Source organism: Muntiacus reevesi, chromosome 3 (genome assembly GCF_963930625.1).
Source record: "Muntiacus reevesi chromosome 3, mMunRee1.1, whole genome shotgun sequence".
In the NCBI taxonomy this organism is placed as follows: Eukaryota; Metazoa; Chordata; class Mammalia; order Artiodactyla; family Cervidae; genus Muntiacus; species Muntiacus reevesi.
In genome coordinates, this window is record NC_089251.1 from 242,656,766 (window position 1) to 242,680,565 (window position 23,800).

The 23,800-nt window shown below is 39.8% G+C and overlaps 1 protein-coding gene across 3 annotated transcripts in view; it reads left to right on the forward strand.

The window, feature by feature from the left end:
* Positions 1 to 23,800, forward strand: part of CERS6 (ceramide synthase 6) — a 332,112-nt gene that overhangs the window by 84,305 nt on the left and 224,007 nt on the right. For all 3 annotated transcript variants that reach the window (XM_065931691.1, XM_065931693.1, XM_065931692.1), the window contains exons 2-3: positions 10,485 to 10,590; positions 20,966 to 21,096. In XM_065931691.1, the coding sequence (XP_065787763.1) occupies positions 10,485 to 10,590; positions 20,966 to 21,096 (237 nt within the window). The remainder of the gene's footprint in view (positions 1 to 10,484; positions 10,591 to 20,965; positions 21,097 to 23,800) is intronic.

Here is a 23,800-nt window from a genome sequence, read left to right on the forward strand (position 1 = left end):
TCAGTGGAGACCCTTGCTTGAAGAGCTCCATGGAATTAGCTGAATTGCACCTGTCTTAGGGCTTCTCATGTTCTGTTTTGGTATCACTGAAGTTTTGAGTCTTACCTGACATAGAGATCATCCAGTTCATCTCTATTTTTAAAGGTATTTATTTTTTATTTTTGGTATTAAAAGTTTGAGCACTCATTTTAGGTGTCAAAAAACATAGAAAAGCATAAAAAAGAATGTTTAAGTAAGCCACAATCCTATAATCTGGCAATAGCATATCTTCAGCTTCTTTTATGTGTTAGAAATTTATATGAGGGCTTCCCTGGTGGCTCAGACGGTAAAAAATCTGCCTGCAGTGCAGGAGACCTGGGTTCAATCGTGGGTCAGGGAGATCCCCTGAAGATGAAAATGGCAACCCACTCCAGTATTCTTGCTTGGAGAATTCCATGGGCAGAGGAGCCTGGTGAGCTACAGTTCATGGGGTTGCAAAGAATTGGACAGCACTGAAGCGACTTAGCACACGAGCATGCTGTCAGGACTTACCTGGCGGTTCAGTGACTGGGAGTCTGCCTGCCAATGCAGGGCACACCAGAGTGATCCCTGGTCTTGGAAGATCCCACATGCCTCAGAGTAACTGGGCCCCATGTGCCACAACTACTGAGCCTGCTCGCCTAAAGCCCCTGCTCAATAAGAAGGAAAACCGCCAGCAGTGAGAAGCCCCAGCTCGCTGCAATAGAGAAAGCAGGCACATAATAATGAAGACCCAGCACAGTCATAGATTAATAAATCAATAGCTTAACTTTAAAAAAAAAAAGGAGCTTTGATGGGCATTTGGAAAAAAGAGAGCTTGATCATCTTTTCATCTGCTTATTGATTATTGTTGCTTATTTCTGTGAACTACCCATTTATATCCTCTCTGCAGTCTTTACTAAATTTCCATGAGCAGCTTATTGGCATTCTTTTTCTCCAAATCCTCAATTATATTTCAAATTATCAGGCCCAGCCTTCAGAGTATGGGCATTTTATTTATTTATTTAGTCTTACTGATCATATGATTTCATTAGTCTTATGACTCTATTTGGCGTCTGTATGTTGATGACACCAAATTTCTATTTCTAACCCAGACCTCTCCTGAACCCCAGACTACTTTATCCAACTGCCTACTTGGCATTTCCACCTATAAGCCTGATAGCCGGTAAGCCTAACCTCACATTTACTACCCTCAGACTAACTCTGTCCTTCCAGGGGCTCAGGCCAAAGACCTGTCGGGATCCTTTTATTCCTGTCTCATCCCACGTTCAGTCCAGTGCATGCTGTGGGCCCGATCTTCCAGATGGCGCCTGGACTTGACCACATCTCACCACCTCTTGTCACCACTCCCTTCGGGCCACTGTCGCCTCCTGCCAGTGTAGCTGGAGCGGCCGTCCCCTGCGCCCCACCCTCAGTTGGCTTGGCTGCTCCCATTCTTGCTCCCCTTCAGTCTGTTCTCAGGAAAGCAGCCAGTGATTCCGTTTAAATATAAATCAGTCATTTAGGTTTTCTTCTCAGAGTCCTGCAGTGGCTTCCTGCCTCACTCCAGATGAAACCAGAGGCCTTTGAATAGCTCACATCACCGCATGGTGATGTGACGGCCTGCTCCTCTGACCCCATCTCTCTCCTCTTGCTCTGATGAACACTGCTCTACCCTCATTCCACCTGCAATGCAGGAGATACGGGTGTGATCCCTGGAAGATCTCTTGGAGAAGGAAGTGGCAGCCCACTCCAGTATTCTTGCCTGGAGAATCCCATGGACAGAGGAGCCTGGCGGGTTTCCCATGGGTGGGGGAACCCATGGGGTTTCAAGGAGTCAGACAGGACTCAGTGACTAAACAACAAAGCCTCATTGGCTCTCTCCATGTGCCTTCCACATCTCAGGTGTGCTCCTTCCTTGGAGCCTTTGCCCTTAGCTGCTGCTCTTTCCAGAATGTTCTTCTACTTCTCTTTCTGCATGATTTCCTTATCTTCTTAGGAATAGGTTCACTTTCTCAGGAGTCTTCCCTGACCAGTCCATTGAAAATTGCAACCCCACTTCATCCTTCTTACTGGTCTTTATTTTTCCTATAGTACTTTTCACTATCTTGCATCACACGCACCACTTTCTTTTTCATCTCCCTTCTTTCCAGCTAGAAGGTAAACTCCATAAAAGTAGGGAATTTTATTCACTGCTGCATCCCCAACACTTAAAGCAAGGCTGACGCATCATAGGTACTCAATGAGTCATTTGTTAGTGAATCATTAAGCTGTTTACCATTTTCCCTATTATAAAATGATGGTGCATGAAAATCTTTCCATATATGGTTTTTTTTCTATGTTTCACAGATTTCCCGAGATAAATATCTCAAAGTGAGATTTCTGAGTTTAGGTGTATGACTACTTCACATTATTTTAACAGTGCCCTTTTAATCAACTTTTATTATTTTAGGGAAAAGAGAAAATGTTTTTATTAACAGACTTTGTTAGGATTGACCAGATCTAAATCTTGTCTAAATTATTTGTATTAAGATCTTAAGCAGAGCCTTTAAATTCTTTAGATTTATTTTACATTTCTGTAAAATGGGATTAAAGAGGGTTGCAGTTGAATTTAGAAAAGAATAGAACATTGCAAAGCATTTGATACTTAGTAACTGTTAATAAATATCAATCTCCTCCTGGCCTTCTTTCCATAAACCTTTTCTTATAGCAGTTTTGTCTTAGAATTATACAATACACAGCTCCACACATACACCTACTTACCCAGGCACATGCACCTATGTATATCTAAACATGCATTCATGTCATTTTCAATATCCAATATACTGTTCTCATAAGTTTTACATTTGTAATGCTTTCTGGTGAATGTTGGAGGTGCTGGTGGCTAAGCAATGAATTGAATAAATCACCCCTTTTTTTTTTTTTTTTTCCCTTGGATGTTCATAGTTAGCTTTCTTTCCAGCACTGTCTGGGATGGGACATATATTATTTTTCATAATTGTGTTTATTTAATCTGTTATTAATTGGTTGTAATTACTTTCAGAGATCTTCCAAGTACTTTTATATTTACCATTTCTGATGTTCTTCATTTTTTCTTGAGATTTAAGCTTCCCTCTGATTTTGCTTCCTTTCAGCCTAAAGAAGTCCCTCTAGTATTCTTGAAGTGGGCATCTGGTGGCAGACAAATTCCCTTCATTTTCCTGTCACTTTTATTCTTTGAAGAAAAATTTTGCTGAATGTAGAATTTTGGGGTGATAACTTTTTTGATTTTGTTTTTGCTTCAGCACTTTAAAGATGTTGCTTCACTGTCATTAAACCTCTATCATGTGTGATGAGAAGTCCTTTGTTTTTCAAATTATTTTTTCCTGTATATAATGTGCCATTTTGTCTAGTGAGTTTCAATATTTTCTCTTTATCTTTGGTTTTCATCAGTTTGACTGTGATTTTTTCTGTATTTTCCTTTTTTTGGAACTTACCTCTTTTGGGGATTCTTGAACTTGCCAAACTGTATGTTTATGTCTTTTATCAGATTTGGGAAATATAATTCTTTCTATTATGTCTTCTAATACCTTCTTCTTCTCCAGTCTTTCTCCTTTTTTTCCTGGAACTCCAACTACCTATATGTTAGCCTTTTAAAAAATTGTTCTACAAGTCCCCAATGTCTGTTTCTTTATTTTGTCATTTTTTTTCTTTCCTTTTCTCAGATTGCTTTATTTCCATTGCCCTATCTTCAAGTTCACTGAATCTCCTTGTGTGTCTTTGCCCTAAAATTGGGTCATGTTTTCCTTGCTTTCCATCAACATATTAGATTGTATCTGGACATTGTGAGAGTTATATTGAAGAGATTCTGGAATCTTTTTTTTTCATTGCTGTGAAGAGCGTTGAGATGTTTTGTGTTAACCAACAGTTTACTCAGTTAGGTTCGAACTGTAGCCTGTCAGCCCCTCGGTGGACCATGGCTTCAGTCTTTATTCAGTTCTTTAAACCTTAGCTCCTACTTGCTTTCAGCTTACCTTGTAAATACATGGCTTGTGGTCAGCCAGAATCATGCTTCCTTATTATGCCGAATTAGGGGTTGGCTTCGCTGTTTTCTTTCTTTTGTGGTTCCTTAGCCAGTCCCTAATTTCCCCAGGCTCCTTCCCTACTACCCACAGCTAGACAGAGAGTGTGTTTTCCTGTCAAAGCTGTATCTGCTACTGTGGTTGATCTCAGAGTTGAGCTGCAAACCGGATATATAAATAAGTAAACAGGAGCTTGCTTTCTGCTGGTTTCCTTCTCCAGCTTTTGACTCCCCTCCAGTCTACTTGCGTTTCTTCCATCTCCAGAGCCCTCAGGTACTTGGTTTTGTGTTTAGGAGGTTGGCGTGTTGTGCAGTTTTTAAAGATGAAAAATCAATTTATTGGGTGCTCATTTCTATCAAAACCAGAGTGCTTCTTCTAATGAAAAACCAATTTATTGGGTGCTCATTTCTCCATATCAAAACCAGAGTGCTGCTTCTAATTATTTTTTAAATCGAAATCTTTCCTGACATAGTTGTATATTCAGATGCAGCTGTAAGAAGGAATACTAAAATTATAGTGTGGCATCACTGCCAGGTTACTGTCTTTGATAGTCTATTGAACTTACACTGATTTCCCCAGCTGTACGTTGTGTGTGTGTGATTTAATTTTATATACTTAAAGAATATTTATTTATTTGGGTCTCAGTTGCACATGTGGGATGTTCATTACGTTACACCGACTCTCTAGTTGTGTCATGCAAGCTCAGCAGTTGTGGCATGCAGGCTTAGTTGCTTGTGGGATCGATCTTAGTTCCCCTACCAGGGATCAAACCTGTGTTCCCTGCATCACAAGATAGATTCTCAACTACTGGACAACTCGGGAAGTCCCAAAATCTATGTACTTTTTATTAATCACATGTGTAGATTTGTGTATCTACCACCACAGCCGTCCAGCTCCTTTGAAAAGTGTAGGAAGTGCTAGCGTCAGTGCCCCCACTGAAGACGATTTACACGGTGCGTGTGTGCTAAGCTGCTTCAGTAGTGTCCGAGTCTTTTGTGACTCTGGATGGTAGTCTGCCAGGCTCCTCTGTCCATGCGATTCTCCAGGCAAGAATACTGGAGAGGGTTGCCATGCCCTCCTCCAGGGGATCTTCCTGACCCAGGGATCAAACCCCCGCCTCCTGCATTACAAGCGGATTCTCTGCCGATGACCACCAGAAAAGCCCCTGATTACACAGTACTAAGTGATGAGAGCTGACATGTACCCTGTAAATATTTATTTACATTAAAAAAAATGTTTTTTTAATTTACTCTTTTTCTATATTGGGAAGGTGTTTCATGTTTTTGTGTATACCTTTAAGCACACCGTAACCCGGAGCTTACCTTGGTATTCTGTGTAGAGACATTCAATTCATGTTTAAAATACAAATACAAGCTGTTAAATAGAACTAAAAAGTAGGAATGTCTTCGTGTTTTCTCTGCTTTTACATTGTGACTGGTATTTTTCAAAGCTCACATCTTTGCTATATTTACTTTCAAATATGTTATTCTACATGAAAGTACTTCACAATGTTTGATCTTTTGAAGGTAGTGTTAGTGCCTTTAATAAAAGAGTAATTAGGTGAGCGTTTCCTGGTAGAGGCAGTCATCAAAGCTTGAAAGTACATATTCCCTTTCAACTATTATATTTGTAGGTACTCTGCCCCACCCTCATCTTACTCTGTTTTTCTCTCTCCTAAGACAACCCTTGTAAAAGACAACTTTTGTGAAATTCTGTTAGAACCAGCATTGGAGGAAAAATATCCAGCATTTTTCAAATGGACCATGGTAGTAGGTGATAAAATTATAGATGTTCTGTCATTAGTTTTATTTGATGTCTAATATGCTTTCTTATGGAGAAGGAAATGGCAACCCACTCCAGTACTCTTGCCTAGAGAATCCCGTGGACAGAGGAGCCTGGTGGGCTGGTGTCCCTAGGGTCGCAGAGAGTCAGACACAACTGAAGCAATGAAGCGACTTAGCATGCATTGGAGAAGGAAGTGGCAACCCACTCCAGTATTCTTGCCTGGAGAATCCCAGGGACAGTGGAGGCTGGTGGGCTGCCATCTATGGGGTCGCACAGAGTCAGACACGACTGAAGCGACTTAGCAGCAGCAGCATGCTTTCTTGAAAAGATGCAGCAGTGATTCACAAATTCTTGGAGAATAAACAAATATAATTTCTATTTTCATATAGTTTTATATAAAATATATATCATATATTGCTTTTAGGATGATAAACATTATTTTTTCTTCTCTCATTTGGAATTTAAAATTAATGTTTTCTACCTATCTTGTGAAATTTTTTAAATCTTGGAAATTTAGTCTTTGGCTCTGTGTGCTAGGTAAGTTGAAAAGAGAATGCCTAGTGAGAGGTTGGTAGAACCTACACAAGAGTTCTATAGGGCTGCTTTGACTTTATAGGGACAATGGAAATTATAGAAACAGCTTCTCAAGTTTGAGCCATTAGTCTTCTACCCTCTGAGTCTCAAATAAGGACCCTTTGTAGATGTAGGTATTTAAGGGAATTAAAATGCACAGCTCTTATGAAAAAGATAGAAAGGGCTTGTGCCATTATATTTTAGCTGATTCAGTCATTCATTTATTCACTCACCATCAAATATTCATTGAGTGCCCACAGTGTGCCTGGTGTTCTGTAAAAATATTTCTTGACAGAGTAACTTCTTTCAAGGGATTCAAGTGGTTTGATTTATTGTACATACCCATCAGAATCCATTTAAACCATAAGATCTTCAACCTTTAAATTGAGTTAAATTCTGTTAAATTTGACTGTCACTTCTCACATCCTATCCCACAGATCCTTGGAATTTGGGACTTGGCCTGGCCAATAAACAAAGATGGGGAGCTGATGATAATATTCACCTTGCTAGGAAAGAAATATGCCATCCTCTGCTTCCCTTCCCCTAGAGGCAGAGGATACTTGTGTTTCTCTTTCTGCAGAGTGGGGGTGGTGATGTTCCTGCCTTCCCTAATTGAGGGAGAGTATATGTGTGTGCTAGGGTCAGTAGAGATGGGAGCTTTCTCCGAGGTCATTGCAACCTCTATGAAAGAGACCACCCACACAGGGAAGAGCTACACACACACACACACACACACACACACACACACACACGCGCGCGCGCGCGCGCACCACCTCTCCTGTGATGGGTGTGGACATAGCATCCTGCAGGGCCATGGAGATTGACAGGGGCTCTGGGAAGAGACCTGGAGAGAATGCCAGGTATCAGTTCAGTTCAGTCACTCAGATGTGTTCGGCTCTTTGCAACCCCATGGACTGCAGCACGCCAGGCCTCCCTGTCCATTACCATCTCCTGGATCTTGGTCAAACTCATGTCCATTGAGTTGGTGATGCCATCCAACCATCTCATCTTCTGTTATCCCCTCCACCTCCTGTTTTCAATCTTTCCCAGCATTAGGGTCTTTTCAGATGAGTCAGCTCTTTGCATCAGGTGGCCAAAGTATTGGAGCTTCAACTTCAGCCTCAGTCCTTCCAGTGACTATTCAGGACTGATTTCCTTCAGTATGGACTGGTTTGATCTCATTGCTGCCCAAGGGACTCTCAAGAGTCATGGATGGGCTCAAAACCTTAAGGCAGCGCTGGTGTGGACCCAGTGTGGACCCATGTCAGGCCTGAGGCTTGACGATGAGGGTCACTACAATTTATTGCTCACACACTTATAAAATTATTGTAGGAGAGTATCAAGCAGGAATGCTCTTGTTGGTAAAGGGGTACCATTAATAATGATACTGGGACACCCAAGCTCTGAGGGTAAACTGAGGCAAGTGGTTACTGTACCTGCTGACCCTTGTCTTTTTCAGTTGCCTGTCTTGTTTCTGGTCTCCCCTTTTCTTGCTTGGTACATTCAAACCTTGTTGGATGCATGTGGCTTGGCACAGCGTAGCTGAAGCTGTGTGGGTTGCTGGGTCCAGAGAGTCATGGTGTGTAAATGGTATGGTGTGAAACCATACACATGGCTCCCATCAAAGCTTTTAGACAGAGAGGCCATGTGACATTATGCTTTAACATATACATGTGTTTGTATAATCACACAGTTTATTTATCTATGTAAATATTATTTCTTACATATGAGGACATTGGGCACAGAGAGATAAATTTCTGAAGCTAGGTCTCTGTCGCCAGATAGTAGCAGAGATAATTCCCACCTCTCCTTTAGACATTGTTTTAAAACTATGTTTATAGAGAATCATATTTATTTGATAATTTTGATTATCAAAATTTCAGACGTTTAATGATCAAGTGATATGCCTTCTTCAAGATGCTTATTAGTTCTGGAAAGGTAGAGAAGTATGTCTAAAAAAAAAGTGATTTGAAGTTTAAAAAGAGGAGGAGTAAGGTGTAAAGCATGGTATTGTGTAAAATACTTAAAGAACCTTTTGAATGTTTGTATGTTACTGGGAAGTGACAGTAAAGGTGAGGAAGTTGCTTTTGAAGAGATTCTGTTGAGTGAATTTCTTGACTCTCCTGCTGTCTGCCTGCACGTTGTGGGGTACACAGAGGAGGTCTGTTAGCTTGTCAGTGCTGCTCACCCCAGTGATGGCAACATTAAAAGCACATTTGCAGAACACAGTACCTGGCACTGTCGTATTCACAGATAAAGTGATCAGCCTCTGCATTTAGACTCTTCACTCTTTAGAAGAAAACAGATCATATACTCGATCAAGGATGCTGATGCCAAATTCCAAAAGGAAATTTGAACACAGCGTTTCAGAATTTGTAGGAATTAGGAAGACAAGAGAGGACTGGGGAGAAATCCAACAGGGAAGAGTAGAAGGAAACCATTGGAAGTGTTGATTTTGGCTTTTATGTCTAGTTAGTTTTGCTATTTTACCTTTTTAAAAAAAATAAACTCTTGCTGACCTCATGTCTTTTCACACCTCTCATTATGCCTTATGATGAAGAGGCACTAACCACGAAGCAGGAAACTTTAAGGAAACAAGTGGTCACTGCCCATCAATTTTTATTTCTTTCCGCTATCTACATTCGTAGCACCACGATTACTGTTTTCAGTGAAGACCCAGAGTTATTTAAAAAAAATACTCCACTTCTTTTACAAAGGTGAGGGCATAGGTAGCACGTTTTTCATTCTAGGAAAGGTGGTTATTCTTCCTAACTTTGTTCCAGAGAGCCCAATGAAACAGGAATTAAATTGGATTTTCTGTGTTTATCTTTACTGGTTTAGGCTTGCATGTACAGTATTCCATTTTTCTGTTTGAATACATTTTTTTCCGTTTTACTTGAAATAGGACCCAGTGGGATATTATGAGGTACCATGTATGTAAACTTCATTAGTCCCTCTTTAAAGAGAAAAGAAATTCCTCCCTTGTTTACTGTTCTTTAACTCATCCACTTTTCTTTTTGCCACACTATGTGGTGTGCTGGGTCTTATTCCCCTGACCAGGGATCAAACCTGTGCTCCCTGCTTTGGGAACTCAGAGTCTTAATCACTGGACCACCAGGAAATTACCCCCTGCCATTCGCTATCATTAAAGAAACTTCATTTAAGATCTCATGGTCTGTTGTGTATATTTATCAGTTGCTTTTGGCCAATATTAAATGAATTTGGGTCATATTTTCATATAATATTGTATTATTTGCATTTATAGAAAATGTTAAATGTCACTATTGAAAAGGTGCATTATATCTTATTTCTTGAACGTTTAGTTTAAAACAACTCTAATGCTTTTCTTTTAAAAAAGGTTTTAGAGACATCATCAGACCTTTGAGGCCCCATGTCCTCTGTCTGCATGCCTCCCGTGCCTCATTCACACTTTAAACACAGCCAGAGGTGTAGCTAAGTCGACCTGTTCTTCTTGACATAGTCATTTTCTTACGATAAAAATGGTGCAGCTGATGTTTATATTAATTTCAGACTTTTCAGCTTGGCTGGGGCCTTATGTTGTTTGACACCTTTTAAGACTCCTTATGAGAAAGAAGCAAATAATCATAAAGCAAGGAATTTTAAGAAGTCATGAAAAAGTGGGACTGAACATAGCATACTTTGATCATAGAGACAAAATGGGCCAGTTTTTGTACTGGGGTTGATCAAAAGCATACTCTCTGCATGTGTAATCAGATGGTTAGTTAACACTTTCTCAGGAAAAACATAACATGACTTGTAGGAAGAATATACATCATTTTAAAATCATAGTTTGTTTGGTTTATGTATCTTATACCAGTATATTTCTCATTTGTAGTCTTTTCTATCCAGTCAGTCTCGTTAGAACTTACATATCAGGAGGTTTAAATGTTTTAAAAGGATTTCTTTTTTTACTGTTACTTCTGGGGGATTAAAGGAGGAAAAAAGTTAAATCTGCTTTATATAGGTCCTGACACATGAGTGTTGACAATGTCTTATCATAAAATCTTTCAACACTTTATTGGGAATAACATTGTTTTTTTTTTTTAGATTTGTAGCCAAACCATGTGCCATAGCCCTCAACATTCAGGCCAATGGACCACAGATTGCCCAGCCAAATGCCATTCTGGAAAAGGTCTTCACTGCAATTACAAAGGTATGATTGTCCTTTTCTGGAATATGAATTGTTATGACCACGATCCTTAGTCTGAAATCATTTAATTCCCTCTCTGTGGAGTTTCAGAACTGACGTTTGACTAGCCTCAGGCCTGAACGCAAGGAAAGCTCACAGGCACTGTGAGTAAACAGAAAGGGAGAAGCCAAACCCACGTGGGCATGTTGGAGCCCTGCGTGTTCACTCCCAAGTGTATGTGAGAAGCTTGGCCGTGAAGCGCAGTCTGGATCAGACGGTGAGGGCACTAGTTCTCTGCCTGTCTCACCGGACGTGAAGCAGTATGTGTGTGTGACGGTGGGGTGGGACTCTGGAGGCGACTGGGGGAGCTGAGGAATATGATGAGTGTAGCTGTGAGGAGAGGTGCCCATGGGCTCACGGAGCTGTCCGTATGTTCTAGCAGTTGTGATACACAGGCCGATGTGAACAAACATGGGAACGATGGAGGGAAAGAAGGGCTGTCATGTGAAGCCATGAAGAGCGAGGGTCCCGAGAGTTACAAAGTACAGATTCACTCTAAAGAAAATGGGAGAGGCGATGATCGCTCTGGTGAGAGTTAAAGTCCAAACCAGGGTGGAAAGAGGCGAGCAGGAGAGAGAGGAAGAATGTAGACGAAAGGTTGTCATCCACTGTCAGCTGGTCTCTCCTCCTGAACAAAAAGAGGAGGAAGACAGACGTCAGAAACCCTCAAGCGAAGGCCGTGAAAATGCAAGTCACAGCATTGGAATAGCTTATTCTTACTTAAATCTCTCTCTCACCTTACTCTTTCATGGAAAAGAAAGGAGAAGCATAACAGTCTATGAGAAATATTGTGTATTTGCGTATTAAATGGTTTGTTTTCCTGCTTTCATTTTTCTGGGAGAATTTCTCAGGCTTCTAAGATGTGATTTGACCATGTTAAGCAAATTTTATTCCTTTTTTGGTATTTGTATTGCTAACCATTTTTATTGGTTCTCTCTTGTTGTAAAATAATTAATTCAAATTTTCAAACATGTTTGTTTATTTTATGGTCTACATTTCTGCCAGGATTCTCTAGGGTTTTTCCCTCTATTCTTTTAAAAATGATATTCTTCTCAGGAAAGTGAAAGAAAGCACACAATGTTTTTTCTATCTCTGCTAAGAAGAAGAGTAGAATAAGTGGAATTTTAGGAAGAAGAGTAGAGTAAATGGAATTTTTGTTTTGTGGGATGATTTTAGACTGCCACTTTCTAATCTGAAGGGACTCATGTGATAGAATGTTTAAAGGAAGAAAATATTAGGAAGGAAATTGCATTTTTATTTATTAATTTGTTGCAGCAAACACATTTTCCCTGTCTGAAACAGCAGATGTGTAGGGAGTTATAAGGGCTTCCCAGGTGGCTCAGGTAAAGAATCCGCTTGCCACTGCAGGAGATACAGGAGATGCAAGTTTGATCCCTGGGTCAAGATTTCCTGGAAGAGAAAATGGCAGCCCTCTCCAGTATTCTTGCCTAAAAATATCCAGTAAAAAGAGGAGCCTGACAGGCTATAGTCCCTGGGGTCACAAAGAGTCGGGCACGGCTGAGTGCCTAAGTGCACACACACACACAGGGAGTTTATAGGTTTATTTTTTTACATGTGATTATAGCATATTTGTATTTACCTTGTGAACTACTCTAAATGCATAAAAATGAGTTTTCTACCCAAATGTTACGCCTCCCTTTAGGAATCCTGCGGTAGATGTTTTATTTCCCTTGCCTTATGTTTATTATGGTTACTGGGGAATTTTTCTCTATAAAGGTAATGAGAGGATTTTGCAGCCAGGTTGACTGCCCCGGAGGATATTTGCTTCTAGCTAATTTTAATGATCATATTCTCTTGGTTTCCAAGGTGATTCTTTTAGAAATTTCTGCTTGATTAAAGCAGAAGCCTCAGGTTTTGAATTAAATGCAGCCAAGGCTGGAACTGTTTTTCCCTGAATTCTTTGTAGTTCGCCAGTGTTATCTGTGATATGAGAAAGGAACAGATCAGCTGACCAGAATACAAGCAGCAGGATTTCGAGGGCTTGAACAATGATTGTCCAGCATCCTGGCCTTGACCATGGTTCTAGTTCATCTTTGAAGAAGGGCATGTTTATCATCTTTCAAGTGTGAAGGGATATTCCCCTAGAACCCTTAAAATCTACTGCATGCAGGACTGGCTACATAATTTTTGGAGGCTAGTGCAGAACTAAGAATGCAGGGCCCCTTGTTCAGAAAGCACAAAAAAGGTGCCATTAAAGGCATAAAAAGAGAAAGCCTTTTCCTTTCTTGTGTGTTTGTCTCTTTTTTGACCTGTCAAGATTTTTAATTTGGTATTTAATGCCATGCCTCTTAGGCATACTCATGAGGCAAGTGAAAACCCTGACAGATACCCAGGAACCCCACCCTGTGATTTAGTGCACACACAGCCCACTAGCTGCTGAGTTCTGTCTCTTTCCAGCTCCTGGGCTAACATATCTGTCCTTTTCAGGTCAGAGGGAGACGTTGATACAGGCCTCTCCCCTTCCCGTAGGCCCACTGTCCCCACCCATAGTGGACAGGGGACCTGCCAGTGTACTGCATTCTCTGCTCCAAGACATACTAGGTACCTGGATTGGAGGACTGGAGTGAGCGAGAGGCTAATCCCCACCGAGTCACCCACTAAGGACCTTGGGATGCTGCTGGACCAGGGGCAGGTGGCTGAGACACCGTGGGGTGTGAACGCCTAATCCCACGCCTTTGCATGTTTGCACCTAGGGCAGCAGTAGTCACGTCAGTAGGAGTGGGCAGGTGAAGCCTGGAGGCCCTGGGGAGCTAGAGGACAGGAAAGTAAGGTACCCAGCCTCATCTGGGGGCAGTGACGGGGCTGTGTGTGAGCCAGGACTCTGAACCCCCGACATAGGCTTCCCTGGCCCAGTGGGCCTCCTATACAAAACACCATCCCCATAACACAGTTATCAAGAATTTCAGGATGGCAGCCATAGAATTTTAAACCCCAAGTGTGAGCCCTTCTGAGTCTGGATTCCTGTGTGAGTTCACTAGTCACATGCCCTGATTGAGCAGTTTTCATCTGTGAAATTAGCTGATAAATGTGAACTGCCTCATAGTCTTTGCTGTCTTTCCTGTTGAGGTAACATCTGCATGTCCTTTTCACTTTTTTTTTTTCCCTCTGTAAATCTAAAATTTTATAAATATTTCAGAGAACCTACCTCTGTTGTAAAATAATTAAAAGTATTGGTTTTTGAGCAGACTTGAGTTGTGTATTGGAGCATTGGCTCTGCTGTTGCCTAGCATTATGGCTTTGGACTATAAGCCAGTTAGTAAGTGAGGGAGCTTTTATTTGGGTCAGGAGCTCTCTCCTTTAATTTACAGTAAGAGCACCTGTGGAGTTAAATGTAGATTGCTGCATCTTGTTTCTCGGAGGAGGAAATGGCACCCCACTCCAGTACTCTTGCCTGGAAAATCCCATGGATGGAGGAGCCTGGTGGGCTGCAGTCCATGGGGTCGCAAAGAGTCGGACACAACTGAGCGACTTCACTTTCACTTTTCACTTTCATTGGAGAAGGAAATGGCAACCCACTCCAGTGTTCTTGCCTGGAGAATCCCAGGGATGGGGGAGCCTGGTGGGCTGCCGTCTATGGGGTCGCACAGAGTCGGACACGACTGAAGCGACTTAGCAGCAGCAGCAGCAGCATTTTATTTCTAGAGATTCTGATTCAGTAGTGATGGGGCTCAAATATCACCGATTATAAATTATTAGACTCATTCAAATGAATAGCATGATTATTTTTCTTTAGTGAAGATTTTGAGTTCATGTTTCTTAACTGATCATATTCAGAGTTATCTGAATGAGATAGATATAAATTAATCAATCATTTAATCTATTTATTTATATATCTCTCTAGTTTTTGGCATATATCTATAATTGTAACAGCCTCATTTTCTCATCAAAGCAATTATTGAACCACTAAGGGTAAAATATATTTGTCAGCTCTGAAACTAGGTTTTGTGATCTAGAGAACTATGAGATTATCATATCATAATCTGCTTTTGGTCTGTTTACACTGTATTTTAAAAATTACATGCAGGTTTCTGATTAGTTTTTCCTGATTCTCCTCTTATGCCTATATCTCTTTTTCTTTCCCATCCTTGTATGTTTGTTTATGGAAATTAACCTGGGTATTTCTGGTATAAAAATATTTATGTAAGTCAGAATAATTAATTTTTTTCCTTAGGAGTCTTAAAAAAGGAAAAGAACTATGAAACAATTATAAAACATAACAATAAAAAAATACACAAAAAAAGAAGAAAAATCTTACAATATTTACTTTTTGGCAAACTAAGAGATATATATCTCCAGATTTCAAAATATATATAGAAAGCCTAAATAAAAACAGCTGGGGTTGGGCAGAAGCCAAGAAGGAGGAAGTAAAAAACTTTAAGTGTGGATAGAGGACCCTGTGGGAATAGATTTCAGGAAAGTCAGCAAAAATGACAGCCCCTAAAGGTAAGACCAAAATTCGATCCATTGTTTGCAACACTAGGTATAGTAACAAGGCTGGTAGATGCCCTCCTAGACTCAGTTTAATTCAAACAAGTGGAAGAAGTACACAGAAAACTATAGGTGGATGGCTCCTTTTCAGGAGGCAGTGTTCTTTGGAGGCAAGGGATAGGCTACCCGCTTCATTAATCTTGGGCTTCCCTGGGGGCTCAGACGGTTAAGAATCCACCTGCAATGCAGGAGACCTGGGTTTGATCCCTGGCTTGGGAAGATCCCCTGAAGAAGGAAATGGCTACCCACTCTAGTATTCTTGCCTGGAGAATTTCATGGGCAGAGGAGCCTGGCAGGATACAGTTCTTGGGGTCACAATGAGTCAGTCACGCCTGAGCGACTTTCAGTTTCATTTTTCTAAACTACAGAAGTACCCTCCCTATACTACCAGCAGCTGGTCAAGAAAATCCAACTCAGTCAATGATGGGTAATAAAGAAGAAACACACAGAATCAAAGACAAGAAGAAGAGTACGTAACATCAATTACTAACAAAAATTGTCACAGCAACAAGGAGGCCACAGGGCAACTGAAAATTGCAATCAAATATTTTACCATAGACTTTATTTTAAAAAAGCAATAACTCTGTTCAGGAAGACCATAAAAAATGAAATAGAAAACCTAAAGAAAAAAATAGTTGATCAACAAGAAGAGATGCAATATGAGCTGATTAGTTCAGGGAAAAAGTACTAAAACTATCACAGAAATGAAGACAAATTTGGAAAGAACACAGGAAACACTAAATGTTGCAGAAATCTCAGTGGGGAACATGGCAGATAGAAATAATAAAGCTGAAATAAATGAAATGAAAAAGAGATAAAAATAATTAGATATATAGACCAAGCAGATATAGCATCTGTATAAATGGAATCTCTTAAGGGAAAGCAGTCTACTTTTTGTGACCCCATGGGCTGTAGCCTGCCAGGCTCTTCTGTCCATGGAATTTTCCAGGCAACAATACTGGAGTGGGTAGCCATTCCCTTCTCCAAGGGATCTTCCTGAACCAGGGGTCAAGCCTGGGTCTCCTGCATTGCAAGCAGGTTATTTACCATCTGAGCTACCAGGGAAGGTTGAGGAGAAACAAAGTAAAATAAATGTGTTCAGAAAATTTTCCTAAAATAAGTGGAGATTTATAATATGTTAATAAAATGCAGTAAAAATAGACCCAAGTAGGTTTACACCAGGACTTACTAAAATAATTAGATTTGAAATATAAAAGAAATAATTCTTGGACAGCAAAGAATTACAAGCGAAAAGGCAAAAAAAATGACATCATTTATCTAGGGAAAAATATCCATATGACTTTAGTCATCTCTGTAGCAGTATTGTATAAGACAACATTTTCCAGTATTTTCAAGGAAAATATGAACTAAGAATTTTAATATTTAGGTAAATAGTTTTTATAGTGTAAAGGCTAAAGACAAACATACTGAATTTGCAAAAATTGAGAGGAATTGTTCCTATGAGTCCTTTTTTGAAGAAACTTTGTGAGTATTTGGAGAAGGGAATGGCAACCCACTCCAGTATTCTTGACTGGAGAATTCCATGGACAGAAGAGCCTGGCGGGCTACAGTCCAGGGGGTCTCAAAGAGTCAGACATGACTGAGTGACTAACAGTTGTAAGTACTAATTTCAGCCGACCAAGAGATTGTTGGGAATACTGATGAGTTTTGAATATATTTAAACTGTAGAACTGAGATAGAAAGAAATGTGAGGATTAGGATGACAGAACAGAATGTAAACATTATATGCTCTCACAATGTAGAAATGATACATCTCACAATAACTGAGTTGAAAAAGGGAAGGAAGGTGTGAGGTAGAGTAAGTTCATTAATTTCTTAAGCTCTAATAGCTGGGAGTCAAAGCTTATCAGTTTAAGCAGCCAAATTCAGTAATAGAAGAATGAGTGTGTTTAATAGTACATGAGTAAACTCTGAGAGAGAAAATTATTGACTAATATTAGGTGAGGAAGGAAGAGGAAATATGCTAGTTTTAAATATTGTTCATTTGGAATTTTTATTGACTGAAAACAGAAGAAAAGTCCTATGGTTATATGGATTACCAGTAGAATAAAAATTACCCACACAAAGAAAGGGACATCAGCCATATTTGATTTGATAAAATTTTAAAAATTAAATTATGATAACAGAAAACACAATTAATATGAAGTAAGTATAAATAAGTGCTTCCCTGGTGGCTCAGTGGTAAAGAATCCACCTACCAATGCAGGAGACGTGAGTTTGATTCCTGGGTTGGGAGGATCCCCTGGAGAAGGAAACGGTAACCCACTCCAGTATTCTTGCCTGGAGAATCCCCCTGGACAGAGGAACCTGGTGGGTTACAGTCCATGGGGTCACAAAAGAGTCTGACAAGACTTAGTGACTAACAATAACAGCCAAGTATAGATAAACTTATATCAATGAATATAAGTGGGTTTACCTCATCGAATAAAAATAATTCAGATTTAGGTCACATAGCTTATGAAATAGACATTGAAAATAAAAGAATGAGTAAAGGTTTATAGACAAATATAAATAATAAAGAAAGTGGGGTTTCTGTTTTTAAAGAGTTCTGGACCAAAAGGTTGAAATGAAATGAAATATTGGCTTTTTATTGCCAAAGGATACAATTCACAATGAAATTAAAATGGTTATGGATATTCATGCATTAAATATGAGTGTATCCATATACTTATAGAAAAGAACAAAAGAATAACTTATTTGATAGTAAGAAATTTTAATTTATGTCTGGGTCATGACAGGTCAAAATACGAAACAGAACATATAAAATAAAGAATATAGCAAATAATTCTAAAAAGCATAATGAGGATGATTTAAAGGGTACATTTAGAACCCTGTATTCTGAATATAGAGACTATACTGTCTTTTCAAGAACATGTTAAATATTTTTAAAAATTAATCTTTAATTATATAAAAATGGTAACAAATTTATAAAATAGGCACAATTTGCTAATACTAGAAATTGGCAAAGCTCTTGCTTTCTTAATTAACTTTTGTGTAAAAATAAAATTTCAGAATATTTAGGAAACAGTGATGAAAGTAGTACTTATGTACTATGCCAAAGTAGTACTCAGATGAAAACTCATATTCATACATATATACATACATACATATAAAACCACTTACTTAAACATTGGAAAAAGAACAACAAAATAAATGAAGGCAAACAGAAGGAAGAAATTAATAAAGATAAACATAGAAATTGAGTTAGCAAAGCTGTAGTATTGAAAATTAATCCAGAATTACCTATCTGTTTAATTTTTTTAAACCAGTCAGCTAACATTCATGTCCAGGAATTTCTCTCTCTATATATGTGTATATGTGTCAAAGCTATGGTTTTTCCAGTAGTCATGTATGGATGTGAGAGTTGGACTATAAAAAAACTGAGCACCGAAGAATTGATGCTTTTGAACTGTGGTGTTGGAGAAGACTCTTGAGAGTCCCTTGAACTGCAAGGAGATTCCAACCAGTCCATCCTAAAGGAAAGCAGTCCTGAATATTCATTGGAAGGACGGATGCTGAAGCTGAAGCTGCAATACTTTGGCCACCTGATGCGAAGAACTGACTCATTTGAAAAGACTCTGATACTGGGAAAGATTGAAGGTGGGAGAAGGGGACAACAGAGGATGAGATGGTTGGATGGCATCACTGACACAATGGACATGAGTTTGAGTAAACTCTGGGAGTTGGTGATGGACAGGGAGGCCTGGTGTACTGCAGTTCATGGGGTTGTAAAGAGTCTGAGCGACTGAACTGAACTGATATGTGTATAAAATAGCCCATGACAATGTTACTTATTGCAGCATTGTTTATAGTAGTGGAAGTGTGGAAGCTACCTGAGCGGGCATTAATTGTGGCATGTCCTCGTGGTTCTACAAAAGGAGGGTGTTCCTAATAGTGTGATGTGGAAATATTCCAAGATACATTGTAAAGTGAAAAACCCAAATTCCAAAATAATACAACAACTTTGTGTGAAGGTGTGAGGGGGTGGGTATAAGAAGGCATATTCAACTTTGCTTATATTCGATAAGATAATTTTTGGGAAGAGATTGAGTAGCCCATTACCTGGTAAGAAGGGGAGAGTAGGAACTGAGAGAATAGGTACAAATTGGAAGGTGAAATTTGGGATAATTTTTATTTTAAGAACCATTTGAATGTTTTACCAATTCAATCGACTTAGAAAATAAGTGAAAATTAAAAATGAATTCCTTTAAGGAAATAGTAGAGCCAGGGTATTCTTATTGTAGGTTATGCATCTTCTCTCTATCCTATTTTTAAATTGAGAGACAGAGAATATAGCCAGGTATTCTTCTAAGAAAAACACCACAAAGTACATGCCTCACTGAAAGTTAGCGAATAACTTTCACAGACCCAAGCTCAACACATTTTATAACCTCCGTCATGATACTAAGGCCATTTGCTGTGTCCTGTGTGTCTGACACCTTGAATTTCTTGAGAGCCTTTAAAAATGTGTTGTGTGTACATTCCACCCTTAGGACTTGAAAGCTGTCGGCCTGTCTTCCCCTACCCCATTTGTGGTTCTGTCTTCTGATTATTAACATCTCCTTAGTTGTAAAGCAAAGGTAGAATAAATAAAGAAGTAGAACTAACTCAGTTTAGTTTTGTTGTATGACAGGTGACTCTCATGTAATTGTTGGCAGGATGATCTCTAAGACACAGAAGAGAGGAGGGACAGAACTAATATGTACTGAGATTTTGCATACATTTTTGCATTTGGTCCTCAGCACTGTTTAGGTGGATAAGTAACCTTCCTTTGAACAGGTGAGGAAACTGAGGCTCAGAAAGTTCATCAGAACAAGAACTGAACCTCTGTCTGTCATCTCCTCATTTTCTAGAAATGAGAATGAGAAACAGAGTAATATCATTATTATTATTGTTCAGTCGCTTAGTCATGTCCGGATCTTTGCTATCCCATGGACGATAGCCCACAAGGCTTCTCTGTCCATGGGGATTCCCCAGAAAGAATTCTGGAATGGTTTGCCATGCCCTATTCCAGGGGATCTTCCCTGTCAAGGGATTGAACTGGAGTCTCATACGTTGCAGGCAGATTCTTTACCAGCTGAGCTACCAAGGAAGCCCTCCCGGAATTTGCTCAGACTCATGTCCACTGAGTCGATGATGCTATTATATGACAAGCATAAATAGGGTCTCTTTCTACTTCACCAAGTTTGCATTTTCAAGTAATGCACAGTCATTGTAAAAAATCTGATGGAGTTCTAGTCAAAAGGAAGACCAAGAAAAGAATAGTCAAGAGGACTGTATAAAGAAGTGAAGAGAGGGGAAATTTGAAGAGGAAGAAAGAGAAAAGATGTCTTTTAAGTGGAATTGGTACCTTAGGCTAAAATGGCGTATTTGGGGATTATTCCAGGCTTTTTGTCTGTCCTACATTGTTTTGATGTTTGATAACTGGGCATAGTATTTTCTCTTGAGAAAGTGAAATATTTGAATGAGGTCTTTTGGCCAACTCACTTTTACTTAACTCCTTTCCCTGTAGCTTGGTGGAGCTAGCTTAGCCAGTTGGCCATTTCATTGAGTCTTTGTTGCTGATAAAAAGTACAAGCATTAGAGTGAGATTTATATTTTCAGTGTTGTTTCATAATGAGTAGCTTTTCTTGTCCTAAGTGGTTGTTTTTGTTCATGCTGCTGATGGAAGGCCTTGGTCCTCAGTATTCAATACAGCAATCTAAGTAGTGGATAGAAAATACAGGGAAAACAATTGTCTCCAGTATAGACAAGGGCAGATCTGTTTATAGTGAAGATGAAAATGTTTTCCTGGTACCTTGTTTCATAGCATCCTGATGAAAAGAGATTGGAGGGCCTCTCCAAGCAGCTGGACTGGGATGTCCGCAGCATTCAACGCTGGTTCCGACAAAGACGCAACCAGGAGAAACCAAGCACGCTGAAGAGGTTCTGCGAGAGCATGTGAGTTGCTGTTTGTCTTTTTGAAAGAAAAACCTATTTAACTTATTGATTCCATCCCTGGGGTGAAAAATAATGGCTTGATGCAGGCTCCAGCAGGACCCCCCCCGGAAAAAAAAGCATGCCTTCTGGTGGAAAAAAGTAGTCCCTGAAAAACTGGGGGATAGTAGTTTGTCAGAATTTGTGATTTCTACTTCTGGTGCAGTAAATGAAGTTTGCTTCCTAATGGAGTTTCAACACAGCAGGCAGATTACAAGGCCTACAGTGGTATTTTCAGTCAACTACCTTTGAAATGCAGCACAAAAAGCCATTACTTTTATATTTTGCATTTTAATAGAGGGGACTTTGTCATGATGTTCTTTTCCACTGATAAAAGCTGAGATACTAGGGATGTATTATCAGAGGGTCTTGATAATGTCCTGTCTTCCTGGAGTTTTAAGAAATGGCTATATTATATTCTTTGGTGAGTTTAATGAAGCATTGCTTGAAGTGGGGGGTGGAATGAAAGTCTCTTCCATTTCTGAAATGTGAACTTTTTGATGTGTAAATTAGAAGTCAATAAAGCTGTTAAAAATAGTAAAAGACCTGCAGAGAACTCTTTGAGCACTGTGTTATTTTGAACTAGTAACACTCAGAACCCATATCTGTAGAAAAGTTAGAGAAAGAAATACTGAAACTTCAAGCACATCCCCAACAAAGGCAAAAGACTGGCTGCTCTATGTGGTCTTCATCCTTTGAGATGAGACTGTGCCTTTGTCCAACAGTGCTTTTTTCTTTGGGAGCTTTTTCCTGACACCTGGTCCCTTAAACAATAATGCTGTCAGTATAGCTCTTTCCTTTTGGGGTCGAAGTTGCATTTTCAAATTTAGCTTTCAATTATGCTGAAAAAGTATGTTAACAATTGCAATCTGAAGCTTAGAGGGAAACGTAATTTTTTGGGAGAAATGAATGAGAGACAGAATAATACCATAAATCCTCAGGCTGGATAAATATGGGAAACATAAACAGGGTCTTCAGAAGGTCAGAATATTTATAAAACCTGGACAGACAACCTAGCAGATAGAATATGCAAAGCCCTTCCTATAATTGAACTAGTGGCAGTTTATGGAAGAAGGATTTATGGATCTGGGCTCCTGATCAAAAGCCGGAATAGCTTCCTGCTCTGGTTGTGCCACATGCACAAAGGGCCTGGGCTGCATTGCTGAGCTGCAGGTCTGAGTAGAGGTGAGGAGGGCTTCTGAGGTGGTGCTATTGGTCAAGAATTGCCTGCCAGTGCAGGAGATGCAAGAGATACAGCTTCGATCCCTGGATCGGGATTGTCCCCTGGAGTAGGAAATGGCAACCCATTCCAGTATTCTTGCCTGGAAAATTCCATGGGTAGAGAGCCCTTGTGCGCTACAGTCCATGGGGTTGCAAAGAGTCAGACACGATTGAGCACCCACACATACAGGGTCTAGGCACATACCCATGGGGTGAAATTCGTGTGCCATCTTCCTTTCCTTCAACTTCTTTGGTGACTCAGTGCAGTCCCTTTCCATTCTATACTGAGTCAACACCACTTTCTGTGCCAGTATGCATAGGAATCAGTCACCTGGATCTTGTTAAAATGCATCTGATTCAGTTGCTTGGTCTGGGATAGCAGCCAAAATTGAATATTTAACAAGTTCCCAGGTGATTCCGCTGGTCCACTGACCACATTTTGAATAGCAAGGTTAAACAGTGTACCAGTGTCTTCTTCCTGAATTCAGCTGGATTTTATCTGCATACCACAATTACCAGGATGGTCATCGTTATAATCAGTTAAAAGTGTTTTTAGATGATGACTAGAAACTTGGTAATGTGAAAGCACAGTACGGGTAGGTGGTGCATACATTACTGATTAGGATCTCCTCCCTCCAGAAGCTTCACATGACAGTGTCAAGGGGATGGGACAGAATATCTGAGTATGTGTGGATCCATTAGAGATACTAAGAAATAAACGTGTATGTGTTCTGTATGGTTGGTATGGACAGGCAGTAAAGATTAAAGGAGAAAGATCAGCTGTGGGTTAGGGCGTAAATCAGGGTTCCTGGGACTAGAACAGTCTGTGCCTGTGGCCTTGGCCTCTCCTTTGTTGAACTTTGCTTTGAAACTCTCTTCTTTCTTGACTGCTTAGTTGCCACCAGGTTTTCACTCTTGCCTTTCCAAGGGCCGTTGCACCATTTGTTCTGCATTTTCACTGGGTCTTTAATGGGCTGCTTCTCCAGATTTGACCTTTATTTTCCTCATTCTATCTTCTACCTTCTCTCCCTTCATCAGCATCTTCCAAAGTTATGTGTCCAGTGCAGAGGTTTCTTCTGCAGCATCATTCTGCTGTCTCTCACTGGCAACTCTGATTTGCTTTCATGTCTGACTTCCCTCTTTCTCCACTTGTTTGTATGCCTCCATTCTGTTACAACTGGAAACTCAACCCAATTAGCCACTCCCATTGGTTCCATTAGTTCTTTGTAAAGCCAACTGTTATGGCACTGATCCTAATTCCTCTCCTAGGTCTTTTATTTATCTCATACTTACAAATATTTTTTTGCTACAAAAAAAAAAAATACAGTTTCCTAAAATATTACTGTGTCCATGATCTGTTGGTTTACAACTTAATGATTTTTCTGTAAGATAAATCTTGTAGATAAATCAAGAGCCTCTTGATGAAGGTGAAAGAGGAGAGTGAAAA